Source organism: Mycetomoellerius zeteki, unplaced genomic scaffold (genome assembly GCF_001594055.1).
Source record: "Mycetomoellerius zeteki isolate Tzet28-1 unplaced genomic scaffold, Tzet1.0 scaffold28, whole genome shotgun sequence".
Lineage (NCBI taxonomy): Eukaryota > Metazoa > Arthropoda > Insecta > Hymenoptera > Formicidae > Mycetomoellerius > Mycetomoellerius zeteki.
In genome coordinates this window covers 698,563-714,155 of record NW_017257260.1, presented here as the reverse complement: position 1 = coordinate 714,155, position 15,593 = coordinate 698,563, and the positions used below count along the sequence as shown (strand labels likewise).

General features: G+C 32.2%; 1 protein-coding gene across 2 annotated transcripts in view; it reads right to left on the bottom strand.

Annotated features, from left to right (window-relative positions):
• Positions 1 to 536: 536 nt before the first annotated feature.
• LOC108724198 (serine/threonine-protein kinase SIK3) overlaps positions 537 to 15,593 on the bottom strand; it is a 75,866-nt gene continuing 60,809 nt past the window's right edge. Inside the window, exon 13 of one of the 2 annotated variants that reach the window (XM_018450433.1) lies at positions 537 to 1,137. In XM_018450433.1, coding sequence (XP_018305935.1) covers positions 634 to 1,137 — 504 coding nt within the window. In that variant the 3' untranslated portion in view covers positions 537 to 633. The remainder of the gene's footprint in view (positions 1,138 to 15,593) is intronic. The other variant, XR_001936683.1, reaches the window with a different exon arrangement.

Below are 15,593 nucleotides of genomic sequence, written 5' to 3'. Positions count from 1 at the left end.
TGCCTTCACGATATGATAGCATTGAGTAGCAACCTTGTCAGCAATTTGCCGACAACTTTAAAATCGTCATCATCAAAATTCGTACTATTGCCATCATGTTGCTATAATAATATGTAGCATCTTACAATGCTGTCATATTGCCGACAACGCAAGATAACATTGACGCAGCTATCTTACTGTTAAACTGCTGGCAATACATATACATATTGTTGTCTGCATGTTGCTACAATGTCGGTATATTCGAAATCGTTGAAGACAAATCTACGGAAAGTTGCCAGCATCATAAGCAATCACGGATTTGTGTGATTTTGCTGAAACACGCTTTGCTATCTGGGATTTTAATGTTTCAGAAAAGATATGAATACATAACTAATATATTTCTTTATTTACAATTTCATAAATTTTTTATAAGTAGATGGTATGTATCTCTTGAAACAAACACTAAAAACCGTATAATACATTAAATGTTACACGAATATAATAACACTGTAATGTTATTATATATAAAAGATGGTAATTTTAAAATACAATTTGTGTATATGCAGTATGTGCAATACTGTAATGAATAGTGTATGATACACTAGGAATGTAACGTAATGTACGAAAACATATTATATTATATGCTAGTTGTCGTCAAACAGTAATACATGAAATCAATTGCTGACAAAGCTGACTATATTGCAATTGGTCCCCACTAATCCTACGCATTTTTATTCCTTTTGCTTCTCTTTCTTCCGATTCATATACCCTAAGTTCAATTTGTACACCACCTGGATATTCTAAACTAAGTCCACTACCTTTCACTTCCTCTCTTGAAAATATAAAACCTTTTGGTGGCGCTCTTGCATCTATTATTTGTTTAACACGACCTAATATAGTTTCGGAATTTAATCTGCTTGACTCATCAGATAAAGGAACTTCGACTTCGGTAGGTATTGTATTGTGTGGTCTACCGATACCGCGTGTTATACTAGGTCTCGAAGGATCGCACGGCTCTGAAATAATAAAACTCGGAAGAGTGTTGTAATGAGGTAATGTATCTTCGAGTGAATCCGGCGATGGAGACGGAGAAGGCGAGCAACTTATTAACGTCACTTGTCCTCCAAGAACATCTGTCACTGAAATTTGCGGTGGTACCTATAAACAAATATTAAAATTAAAAATTAAACGATTTGAATAAGACTATGCGAAATTACAACATATTATAAACTTATACGTTATTTTCATTTTTCTAAGAAAAGATTTGTCAATATTTAGTGATAATTATTATCGACAAAAAAAGAAATATTGATATTTTTCTTTAAATTAAACTAAATTCAATAAAATATTAATTAAAACTTTTACAATAAAATTACATTTAAACATAATATTCAAATAAAATTTTAAAATTTCACACAAATAAAATATTATATTATTCTTTTTATCATTAATTTTACAGTAAACCAATAATTTCTTATGAAATATTATATGATGTACAGTAATCAAATTTAAATTTAGTTAAATCATGTTGGTAAGTCAGTGATTGCAGTGAGGGACTCAAATTAAATCTTGTCACTGTATATTTAAAATAAAAAAAATTTCTGAAAAAGATTAAAACAATCTAATAATGAATAAACAAAATCGAATAAATAAAATAAATATTAACTTTAAATCATAATTTTCAATGTTTAAATTTTATTTTTCATAAGATTTACTTAAATATATTAATATATTTTTAAAGAATTATAAAAAGAATAAAAAATGTGATAAATATTCACATAAAATCAACCTCTTCAAAAGTCAAAGACCTTGATATATGTTGTCAAGGTTATGATCCTGCGTGACCTTCAACATAAGTTTTAACCATCACTCATTATTCGTCAAAAAGTTATTAACAAAAAATATTTAAGAAATAACGTTTTCTTGTTTCTGCTACAATGTTAAGAATTATTTCACACCCTCCCCTCCTTGCGTAATGACTTTCTACGTGAAACAAAGTCCACACCATATTCCTCCCTGCCTAAGGGCATACGACTTTCCACGCGAAGCGAGGTCCATCCCATATCCTTGTCTAGAAAGTCGTTATGCCGTGTAATGCCTACTGCACACACAATGAGCGATGAGCGATATTCAGTGAAAACTCTGTTTTTTCTTATGTGATGATATAAAACAGCTCTCATAAAATATCGCACTCGTCACTCGTCCATTGTGCAGTAGACATAAAAAGGGATGGACCTTTACTTCGCGTGGGAAATCGGATGCTCCTAGATAGAGAGAGACGTATGTGGGTGAACTTTGCTTCGCGTGAAAAATCATTACGTTAGCAGGAAAGGGTATGAAGTAGTTCTTGATAATTTTTTAATGAACAGCGAGCAATGGTTAAAACCTATTAAAAGTCACTCAGGGTTATAACTTTGACAACATCAAGGAGCTGGTACTCTCCATTCAAATAGTGATGCACGCAATATTTGAGACTTCAAGATTATCGTCTCGTCTTGCTTTGAAATCAAGACGATATCAAGATAATATTGATTTAATAAATTTCGATATGAGACAATATTGCCTTTCCAAGATCAATATTCTCGGCTCAAGAATATCGAAAATATTGAATATCAAATGAATAAATATATTTTTAGAAAATAGATATACTAGATATATTAAACAATACAATAGGTGTTTTAAACTTTAAGCCGTAAGAAATTGACCAATTACAGTCGAATGTGAGGAGAATAAGCGATTATGATTCGTCCATTTCTTATGGCTTAAGGCTTAAAAACCTATTGTAGATTCGGGCTAACTCTATGTCTATGGCACGGTGTTAAAACACAGTGTTATTAGACGGGCCGGGTTTTTGGCACATGCACGACGGTGAGGCAGCGAACACAATGGCATAGCCAATGTAGGAGAAATTAGCGCCGAAAAGGAACAATTAAGAAACGCAAGATTGGGGAATTCCAATCTTCGTGGGTATAGACGAGAATATTTTTAAGGAATAGTTGGCTCCTTACTGTATATATGCAAGGAACTCATCAGAAATCAGATTTGATTCAGCACTCACAAATAGTTAAACATATTGAAAATATAAAAAATCGATTGATCTGATTGATAACGATAATAAATTAATAGAATTTATTACATAAAGATAAACTCGAACAAGCCAAAATTAAATTAGCAACATTTTATGTTGAACATAATATTGCATTTTACATCGCAGATCACTTAATTCCACTATTGAAGGATATTTGTATAGATCCTAAAGTTTACAAAATTTTGCATTAGATCGACTTAAATGTACAAATATAGTATATACATAAAATATAAAAAATACATTACAATTTTCAAAAACTCATACAAAAAATATCATAGATTTTTGTAATAAATATTACATATATATAATTATTTATTGTATACAGCATTGTCAGCGTGTGATAAAATGAAACGCTCTTGGGTAAGCAAGAATCGTATAGCGAGAGGGAGTAATTCCTACTGCGCCCGAAGGTAGCCGAAACGCTGAGCGCACACGTCGCTCAGCTTTTGTGTGCGTGGCGTTGCGCGGATCAGATCTGGTAACACTGCATCATATATCGAGTGTATCGTTGCTATAGCAACGATACCGGCGTCGCGAGAGGCAGTGTTCGTCGTTGCGGTTAAGGTGATAAAGTTTTTGGACGGCGAATGTTACACGATATTTTTGAGAATATCGAAATGCAGACGAGATTAATTTTCGATCTCTATAATGAGTTCGAGACGAGAATTAATTTTTCAATATTTTTGCGAAACGAGACAATATTTTAAAAAATATTGTCTTGTTTCGTCTTAGTGCATCACTATATTCAAAAGTTTATCATATAAAATATTGTATATTATAAAGAATAAATAAAGAAAATGTTCGTCTATGTGATCATATTTTTTATGAATAACTTTTTAATAAACGACTAATATCTAAGCCTACATAACAATATACTACTAGTGCAATAAGTAAATTCGAATAGTAATGGAGAAAATTTCATTAAAATTACACTGAAATTTTAATGAAATTTTTTCTCCATCACTATTACACACTATTTGAATTTACTTATTGCACTAGTAGTATATTTTTATGCGGGAGACCTTTTGATTGTTACTCAAGATCATAATCATGGCAACATATGTCAAAGTCATGACCTTGAATAACAATCAAAAGCCATCGTTCATTATTTATTAAAAAGTTATTCATAAAAAATATATCCAGATAAACATTGATAAACATTGATTTTTCAATGATTTTTGAAGGGGTTGACTTTATGCGAATATTCACCAAAAATGTTAATTGTTTAAAATTTGAAAAGTAAACTCATTTACAAATAATAATAATAAGGATGTGCGATTTTCAAAATTATGCATCGCAATATATTATATCACGATTTTTATATGTGTATACTGTACACCGAGACACTGTCATGTCTCCTAATTTTATGAATTACTCATTTTTATCGCATTAAAAATTCAGAGCAGTGACAGCCAAATAACAAATAATATTAATTATTAGACCGCAGCAAATACGAAAGCATGTTTTTCTGCGTAAGAGCATTAAAAAATTCCTAATAAATACGCTTTTAAAGAAAAAATCCTTCACAAAATAGGAAATTATATTTTTTACTGCGCGTTAGTCGAATTGTTTGAATGGCTTAAAGGATTTAAAGAAGCACAGAATATAAATCATAGGCATGATTTTAAATCACATGCGATTTCACGATTAAGAAGCCAGTTATATATCGCACTGCCATTCAAGAAAAAAAATCGCGATACCTATGCAAAATTGCACATCTGTAACTAGTAAATATATTCTTTTTTTCACCAGTCAATTTTTCTACAAATTTATAATGAAGTTTAAAATTTTGACGTGTTCTAATAAGCAAATGGATTTGAATTTTCAACAAAAACAACTATTAAATATAATAAGAACAAATTTATGTTTAATATATAAAAACATGAATATACTAAAAAATTTTAAAAAATTTAATCGGTAGTGTCTCGCGCCAAGTGCACACGCAGCGCGAGACCACCTGTGTCTCTTTACGCGAACCAGTGACGTGCCAGTATCCGAGATTATCAAATCTCAATAACGACTGAAAAGAATCCAGTTTGGAGTAGGCCGATAACTTGTGTTCCAATTGCATAATAAAAGTGTTTTTATTCCTCTACGAACAGAAATATTGTGACGCAAAGAGATGTCAAATTTTCAAGTATTAAGATACGTCATCATCGCTCCTTGGAATGTGTTTTCTTTTTTATATTTTCGATAACAGATAGCGATATTTAAAAGACAACTAAGGACACTAGATCGTTGTCGTTATTAATATCATTTGACATATGTCAAACGTGGAATTTACTTGATTATCTTACTTACGGTATACACGATACTATAAATATGGGTAACTTGGGACAAGTGTAGGTGACTTGGGACAGCATGTATTTTTTTTTAATTCAATCATGGAATCCATTTATGAGTCTCTAAAGGAAAAGAAAATTGGAGAAACAAGGACCATAGGAGTCAGGCGCAGAAGACGTCGCACAAATAATATACCAATAAAGCGTAAACTTCTTCATTCTATCAAAACGCGCTTGGTAGAATGAAGAAGTTTACGCTTTATTGGTATATTATTTGTGCGACGTCTTCTGCGCCTGACTCCTATGGCCCTTGTTTCTCCAATTTTCTTTTAATTCATAAAGAGTCTTTGTAGTTTGATTTGACATACGGATTCTTTAAAGGAAGTTTAAAACTCAACTTAACTTCCTTTAAAGACTAATGGATAGATTCCATAATTGAATTTAACAAAAATACATGATGTCCCAAGTCACCTATACTTGTCCCAAGTCACCCATATTTACGGTACTAAACAGTAAACATGGCATCCAATTCTGCAAATTGCGCGTCGAACTCTTTTTCCCGGTAAAAAGTTTATCATATATAATCATGTAAATTATATAATATTACGTACAAATATACATAATAATGTGTATAATTCATTGTATAAATATACTACCTTGATCAAAAAGTTCCCGGAATTATCACCAGGTGATGCTCTGAATCAACTGATTCGAGTTCTGTTTATTTGGTTAGGTTGCCACATCTATCATTGACATTTCCACCAAATTTTATCGCCATAGCTTGACATTTATAAAAGTTACGCCGTCTTGAGTACATCTACCTCTGCACGTGTTTTCGATTTTTTACAGTTTTAAAAATGAAGTTGAATTTGCAACAACGAGTTTGTATTAAATTTTTTGATCAAGAACGAAACGAATACCATCCAACAGCCATCGAATTCACCCGATATGGCTCCCTGCGATTTTTTTCTGTTCGAAAAACCACTACTAAGAGGTAATGGAAAAATCGAAGACGGCTTTGATGGCTATACCGACAATAGAGTTCCAGAAATGTTTCGAGAGCTGGATCAAGTGCTGGCATAAGTGCGTTGCAGTCGATGGGGAGTACTTTGAAGGGGACAATATCACTTTTGATGAATAAACTTGTACTTTGAATTTTTTGAATGAATTCCGGGAACTTTTTGATCAAGGTAGTATACAATGTACAAAAAATCTGAAAGTTTCCATTAAAGTATCTCGAAAAACAAGCATTCCTGAGGGAAAAGTAATCAAAAGTTTTATACAAAAGTTGTAGGATTTAAAATGATCTATTTACTGATCTGATTAGTTTGACCTTGACTAGTGTTACCAAGAGCAGGTCAAAATTACATCGATTTTTTTAATAGAACACTATTTTTTTACTCCAGAATCTAATATCTGGCAAAATTTTCATTAAGTACTTTTTGAGTTATGAGGTTTTAAAGTTACAATACTTGTTAGCATTAAGGGAATCTTAAAGTCGTCTGTATTTTTCTCTTTCACAGATTCGAAAATCCTTTTCCAGGATTAAAATATACGCATTAATACGTGTCTATGAGATGGAGTTTATGCCGAGAGAACAACCAAAAATTTCGAAATTGATATATTTTTTATCATTTCTTAGTGTAATATGGCGTCTCAAACTGTCAAGTCGTGACAACATTTACTTGATACGAAAGTTTTGCAACCTGTACTTACAAAATACAGGATGTCCCAATAACTATTACCTCCTAAAATATCTTCTAATCTATAAGGTGTAGAGAAAAATGTATATAATCAAAATTACACGATATAAAGGGAGCTATCATATGGTGATAATAATTTTTGTCCAGGTGGAGGTGCTTCGGAGATTTCAAGATCAACTTTTTTTAAATGGAATTATATGAATTTTTTTACACAATATGATTCCTCTAATTATTCTGCATAAAAAAGTATTAAGATCATGGTACCAAAAAATCAATAGTTTACGAGATATTTTATACCTTATAGATTAAAAGATATTTCAGTTGGTAATAGTTGTCGGGACACCCCGTATATAGTAATCCACAGACACGTAGTTTGCACGAACAAATAACGTCGAACTCTTAGAATTAGACTTAGATGTTTTATCGCGACGAATTTGTTATACGTAAATTGACACAACTGCGTTTATCATAGATGCGTGAGATATTGGTGTGATAGTATATAAAGATATGTCGATGCGTTTAGAGTAGAGAGCCTCAAAAGAAAAGAGTGGCAAATTGCATCACGTGAGTGCCCGCGTCCAACCAGAACGGGGGTCACGTGATCAGTTTTCTCCAATCTCTTCCATGCCTAGCATGAAGCTTTGATGCCCGCGTTCAATCAGAGGAGATGGGTCACGTGATGCAGTTTGCTAGAGGTTTGTTCGCGTTGCATGCTTCAACATGTTCTAATATGCTCCTATCATAGCTCTTATACATTCCAACGCATTTAGATACGCACTGATAGAGTGAGTAGGAGCTATAGTAGGAGTATATTGGAGCACGTTGAAGCTTGCGACGCGAACAGACCTAAGGTTGCCCAATTATACTCTGCCCCCCTCAATCACTCCCTCTCTCTTTCTCTCTCTCTCTCGCATTGTTTTTGAAATAGTTGAGAAAGCTAATAAAGAATCAATCTCTTCTTCTCTTTGATTCTCCATAAAGGAAAGAGTCACAGAGAGAGAGAGAGAGAGAGAGAGAGAAGGGAGAGAAAGAGAGAGACAGAGAAAGATCTGGCAACCTCCATACGATACACTTTAGGTTAAGTAATGCTAATACTAATAGTACTATAACTTTAAAACCTCGTAATTCAAAAAGTACTTAAAGAAAAATAACTTTAGTGTAATGTTTTGAAAAGCTGTTGACATCAACTATTAGATTCTGGAATAAAAAATAAAGTGTTTCGTTTGAAAAAAATCGATGTGACCTTGACATGTTACCTTGGCAAAACCACTCAATATTGATTAGATCAGTGCATAGATGATTTTAAACTCTATAACTTTCGTATAAAACATTACTTTAAAAAATGCTTACTTTTCAAGATATTTAAGGGATCCGGGACTTTTTTATGTTGTATAATTACATAAAATTTTATATACTTTTGTTTCATTCTTTTATACATATAATTATATACAAATTCCTTATTATTTATGTATAAAATATACATAACAATTCATATTCACAACAATTCATATTCTGTAACAAAGTATCATTTTATACATGTGTACATATCTTAGACATTAATTATATATGATAATATGTAATTATATGTGGGATATAATTATATGTAACACCATATATAATTATATAAGGAACATAAAATGTTCCAAGACGGCAAAATATCTCGAAAACTATAAGTTTTATAAAAAAAATGTTTCAGATAAAAGTTGTAGAATTTAAAAAGGCCTAGCCACTTGCTTCAGTTTGACTTTGGGTGACATCGCCAAGGTCATGACAAGGTCAACACGGATTTTTTAAGTGAGATCCCCCCACTTTTTTTTCATTTTCTTATAATCCTTGTTGAAACCTTTTTAAAACACTATAATTTTATCCATTTTAGGTCAGCTGTTTAGAAGTTATTGAGTATTTTATGGTGAGATGTCAGCGACTTTAAGTGAATCAAATAAAAACTGTTCATTTTTTTGCGCTAAAACTTATATGTTTTATTTAGCAGGTCACATAAGCTATAACATGTGAGAAAACCATTTGATTTTACCGGGATCCAATTTCATATAGGATTAGTACGGGGTTCTTTATTCTTCACGTTTTTTTGTGCTTTTAAATATCCTGCATCTACAAAAAATTTGCCGAATAGTTATGAGATTTCTTTCGTGGTGGCCCCCCACTATGATTTTATGATGCAAAACATACAAAAAATAGGAAAATTGTTTAATTTCAGTGTGGAAGAAAAGAAAATAATGAAGAATTAAAGTTTAATTAAAATTAAAAAAATCAATTTTCAATGCATCGACACTACATTGATTTTTACTAAATATCAGTAGGAATAATTTCATTTATTTTTTTTCTTCACTGAAATTTGCAAAAATATCGCTGACGTTAGCGTTATCCAAAGCGTATAAGCATAAGCTAGCTCTATTAAAAAAAAGCACTTTCACAATCCTACGAGCACACTCCGATTGAACTAGAGTGCCGAACTCTATTAACATATGCCTCTTTATAGAGTCCGTGTTATTTTCTTTTTACTACTCTTTACGGGAAAAGAGTTCATCTCGCGGCGGCGTTCCGTACTACGCCGTTTTCTTGACGAGCACCCATAGTTAATAAGACCTCATAATTAACAAATCATCTTCCAAACATCAACGACGCCCAGCAGCCGACATTTCACAGCCGATCCGTAAAAATCAAGGTTGTGCGCGCATGCACACATACGATGTTTCCCGACTGATTGTAGATGAAGTCTTAGCAAGCTTTTTTTAATAGAGTTAGTTTCTGTGACACACGTCCTATACGCTTCGGATAACGCTAATGTCGGTAGTATTTTTTCAGTGAAGAAGAAAAGTAAACAAAATTATTCCTACTTATACTAAAGACTATTGCACATATAAGTCCTAGATGTAATCATAAGACCATAAAAAGTGATAAATTGGCAAATGCAACGGGGCCAATCATTGCCGCGTTCTCTGCGCAGATGCAACACGAGTGAAATGTCATAACCTCAAAGCTTTAATCATAGGCCTAGTTTTCACCGAGGGTTCAAATCGAGTCAGAATGCAAGAACCAACCAACTACAGTCGAGCATTCCACTGTAATTCGACTGTAACAGGGGAATGCTCGACTGTAGTTGGTTGGTTCTTGCATTTTGACCATAGATATTTATATCTAACACTATAGATCGCTGACTTGGCTTTAATACATGATTCCGAAAAGTATGTACTAAACTCATGGTGCATGCCCGTGATGTAAGAACATTACTAGTCAACGCATGCACATATAAGTTCATGTATTTCCGTTTTCACTTTTAAGAGGTGAAACGAAACACCCTTTTGAAAAAAATCGGTTTTTTTCTTTCAAAGCGAACATCGTCGAAACTGTAAGAGTTAAAAAAAAAATGTTTGAAATGAAAGTTGCATGGTTTCAAGAGTACCTAATAATAAAAAAAGAAAAATATTTTTTTAATTTTATTTGATTATAAAAAATTCAAAAAATATTTTTTTATTATAAAGTACCTAACTGTTGAAACTATGCAACTTTCATTTCAAACATTTTTTTCTATCTCTTAGTTTCGACGATTTTTTCGAAGGGATGTTTCACCCCTTAAAAGTGAAAACGGGCACGTATAAAAAAATAGGTATCGCTTATTTTTGTCTGAAGCATAACATACTAAAAGCTCATTAAGAGATAGACAGTTGGGTCCTTTTCCTTGTAAAAGATACCCAATTCAGAAACCACCATGCGATGTAGTATGTATCTTGGGTAAAGCTAATGCTGAAAAAGAGCAGAAACGCACGCATGCCCACGCACGTAGGTACGGACATTCATCTTTGTATTACTCATGTTATTGTAACATTGAGTTTTACATTGCAAAAGTTGCAATTTTTAAGGTCATTATAATAGAAAAAGAAGTTTCTTGTTCAGTTACTATTTATTCATCGGGAAATACAATATTTTGCTGCAAATCAAGGCTTAAAATTCTTCAAAGTTCGGGGAACTTTGTGAAAATGCAATTTTTTATCTTTACAGAAAAATTGTACTTTGGAAAATTTTAAACTTCATATTCGAGTTCAGCACATCCAAATCTATAAAGATTGACCGATTTTATACGCTTCCATCATAGACAAATTTTGATCCTAAACTGCCACCGGTCTTTGCCCAGGGTTGACGGTCTTTAATAGTATCTCATCGGTGATTTCAGCCACGTCCTCTTAAACATCGATGCAGAAATGTACTTATTCTAGTCTCACTTACATGTTCTCATGTCCCTCTATGCCAATCTATGCCATCGATGTGACAGATTTCCTAACCTGAATAGTCGTCAACTTTAACAATTAATACCTCGATCCATGTGGCAGAACGACATTTCTTTTGTTAGAATCGTTCATTTCGTGCAAAAACATGTTGAATGAGCCTAATTTTATCAACATCGGAGGTGAAGAGGCTAAATTCAACAATTATCTTACAAACTTTTAAAACTGTATAATCTTCAGTGCTTTGAAAAAAACTTTTCTTTTTTCCTTTTGCATTTGTTTGTCTATTGGTACAAGTTAATACAGTACAGCACCTTTTTACTATATTTATTTTTTCTTTTTCATTGACAAGGGAAGGGACCCAACTATCCTCCGATTTTAATGAGCTTTTAGTATATTATTCTCCAGACAAAAATAAACCACACGTATTTTTTTTATACATGTCCATACGTACTTTCAGGGAGTGGAACACTCTTTAGAAAAAAATCAGTTTTTCTCTTTCGAAGCGAATGTCGCCGGAACTGTAAAAGATAGAAAAAAATTTTACAATGAAAATTGAATGGCTTCAAGAGTACTTTAGAACTATAATAAAAAAATTTTAATCATTTATTTATAATATAAAAATTATTTATTTATAAAGAAAAAGATTTTTGTATTATATTTCTAAAGTACTCTTAATGCCATTCAATTTTCATTCTGAAAATTTTTTTGTATCTCTTACAGTTCCGACGATATTCGCTTCTAAAGAGAAAAATAAATTTTTTTCCAAGAGGTGTTTCACCCCTTAAAAGTGCGTATGGGCACGTATAAAAAAATACGCTCGCTTATTTTTGTCTGAAGAATAATATACTAAAAGCTCATTAAAATCGGAGAGGGACAGTTGGGTCCCTTTCCTTGTGAATCATTTTTAACTCGTATTATTTTTACTTCAATAATGTTGCAATTGTGAGTGCTGTACTTTCACTTCCATCACAACCGGATAAACGGGGTTGTCAGCGACAGAAGCGCCACGAATTTTTGTGCCACTGCGGAATAAATTGCAGTCCACAGTAAATTGCAGAGATTTTACTCCTTTCTATTCGTAGACATGTAAGCAGTGTTGGTAACCGTACGATGATTATCGTACGATAATTTTACTTATAGATACGATGTACGATAGCTCTTCATTATTGTACGCTAAAATACGATAATTTTGTATTTTAATTTTGTATTTTAATTTTTCTGATTTGTTACTTCTCACTTAATTTTATATTTTATATACATATTACCAACAGAGTAGGCAGTATGTAGTTGAAACTAGACTGTGATTGTATAATTCTCATAGAATTGAATACATATTACTATCGAATGTCAATAGTAATCTATCACAGGCCAGATATGTACAGCCAACTTCACGCGTATTGTGCGACACTGGTCGACCTTATATTTCAAAATTTCGGCTCTTGTACCGCAATTCTACACATTATATACGATCCCAAAAAAATTTCAGCGAAATCGGTTGAGAATTGATGCCTATTGTTTAGGTCGCGGACTAAGCGCACAGTGTAATCGGATAGCCATAATATTGACCCAGCATCCATATACTTTTCTGTAATATATGCTGAAGCGTAATAGATGCGCGCGCAGAAAAGGATAGGTTGTTCCGATATTTGCCTCTCGCACCATTCTGCCAAACCCAGGTATATATAGCTAATGCTTTATTAAATCTGATTAAGCGTGTCATGTAACAGAGGTGCCCAAAAAAGGTGGTCATATGAATTAGTTCGATCGAGACATCGCTTCCGTTCCACGACATCGTTCTCGCAGTTTGCATGGTAGGTCGTATCAGTTTTAATGATAATTTACATCTTCCTGTTACTGTCAAAGCATGATGTCAAAAAATAACGTCTCTATTCTATGATTATTGCGTGTGATTGTGTGCGCGTAAGCGTATATGAGAGGAGTTTTGCGATTCAAATGCTGCCTACCGAGCATTACCAATACTATTGCTTAATTCAGAAACCTGATTTTGGTCATATTTTCTAAAAGCTTAATTCGGTCTCCTGGTTTCTATTCTTCATGCTTTCAAGCTTTATAATTCGAAAAGTACTTCATAATAAATATTGTATTATAGTGCTTTGGAAAGCTCTCAAGATGCTACGAGAATATGGATGAGTTTTTTAATTCATCGATTGATCATCGCACTGTACGCAAATATAATTTTGTTCCGTAAAAGCTGTATTTGCGCATAATGCGACTGATCAATCGATGAATTAAAAAATTCAGCTTAAATAATGAAAAATGGAAGGTTTCATTTAAAAATGTCAAAGTGACCTTGCTCTGACCTTGGCAAGACCATCAAAGGTCAAACCAACGGCTCCATCTCGATTCCCTCGAAGTCATAAAATTTTTGTCTAAACATGTTCTTCATTTGACACATACTTTGATAGATAATAGCTTCTAACACTTTACGTGGGCCACTTTGTACAATATGGGCTTCGTTTGCCATTTAACCTCACAACACACGTAGAATCATTTCAATCATTTTGTTTTGGAGGAAAAGTATAAAAATAAATATCGAGACGCGCATTGTAGAAAATCTTTTTAAAATTATTGCAGAAATAGTCTTATTGTTTTTGGTACTCCGAGTGTTAAATGCAGAAGTTGAGTGTATATTCAGCCAACTCAACTTACAAGGGAAGTTTTACAACTGTCCGGAACCGATTTGATTCTCCATGGAATATGTTGTTAAACACGATAATCTAGAGACACGTATTTTTTGTACGTGCCCTAACTCATGTTTAAGGGGTGAAACATCCCTTTGAAAAAAAAATCGATATTTTTCTTTTGAGGCGAATATCATCGGAAATATAAAGTACAAAAAAATACATTTTTTTCTCTCTTATTTCATTAACCTACCGTAGAATTTTACACGCGTTATTTTCTTTAACTAACTGCACACAAATCTTACCATAGACTTTTCTCAAAAACGACATTATAATAGTTCAAAAAATTATCATTTTAATAATTACACAAAAGTAATAGGTCAATATTTACGTCAATAATAACGCATTTTCTTCTTCCCCTCTCTCTCTCTCTTTCTCTCTCTGATAGCAAGTTCTTAAGATCTAATTTCAATCATCTGTTATTGCTTTTTAAATCCGACGAACCGAATCGACGTGTAGTTAGTAAAACTAATATATAATATATTTGCAATAATTTGTATATGAATATTACTAAACACTAAGATTCGCTTTGACCGAAAGCAAGATTATTCCTCTTAATTATTTTTATCGGTCCAATTTCTACTTATGATTGCTGATAGATTTTATTATGAACTTAATAAATTCAACTTTATAAATTTAAAATTATTCATTTTTAATTGAATGTTTCCTGCTTAATATATCTATTTATGTGTTCTAACACATCATTTTGAGGATGTTTTTTTAAACCATATTATTAATAAATATCAGAGATATTTATAATAGTTTTTACATTACCAATCCATTCTGTTACAATTACATCTTCTTTACATTGTCATCTCTATGTTTAATTTTATGTATATTACGCACCATTGTAGAAAAAGATTTGAGGACTGTGATTTTTATAACAATAATTAATATACATCGTGTAATATGATTCAATTAATATAAATTAATAATAAAAGTGTTGAGAAGGGCTAGGAACCATAAGAAAATAATATTTAAATAAAAGATATAATTTAATGAATAAGAACTAAACAAAAAATAATACAAACGGCATTTCTCTCTCTCGGATCGTAACGAAGTATCTTTATAATTTGTATATAATTTATTCTACTCGATCCTTCATGTAATTTTTATATTTGTTTTACTATATATTGACTAATTTTTGTAAACATTGAGAATGATCTGATCGCGATCGAAACGTTTGTTTTTATATTAAAATTTATAATATTTTCAACGTAATGATATAATTATTTATTTTCTATTCTGAACTTTAAATTATAACGATTGATTTTTGGCTCATAGCCCTTTTTCTCTTTACTGAGTTTTTAAAATAAACAATAATATAAAACATATGTTTCGACCAGGTCACTATCACAAATGTTGACAAAAAATAAATATTGTAATATAAAAATTAGAAATTATAAAGTTCGTTAACATAATGAATAAATCCTATCTTAAGCTGTTCAACAAATAAGCAATCTGGGCCATGTCCAATTAGATAAAAAAGATGCATAAAAGTAGAATATATGTCATCTTGTAAAGCAGTGCTCGGCACTAGATGCACATTTCGGGCTGATTCCGACGAGCGACCCCACTACCACTCGAGTCTCAGC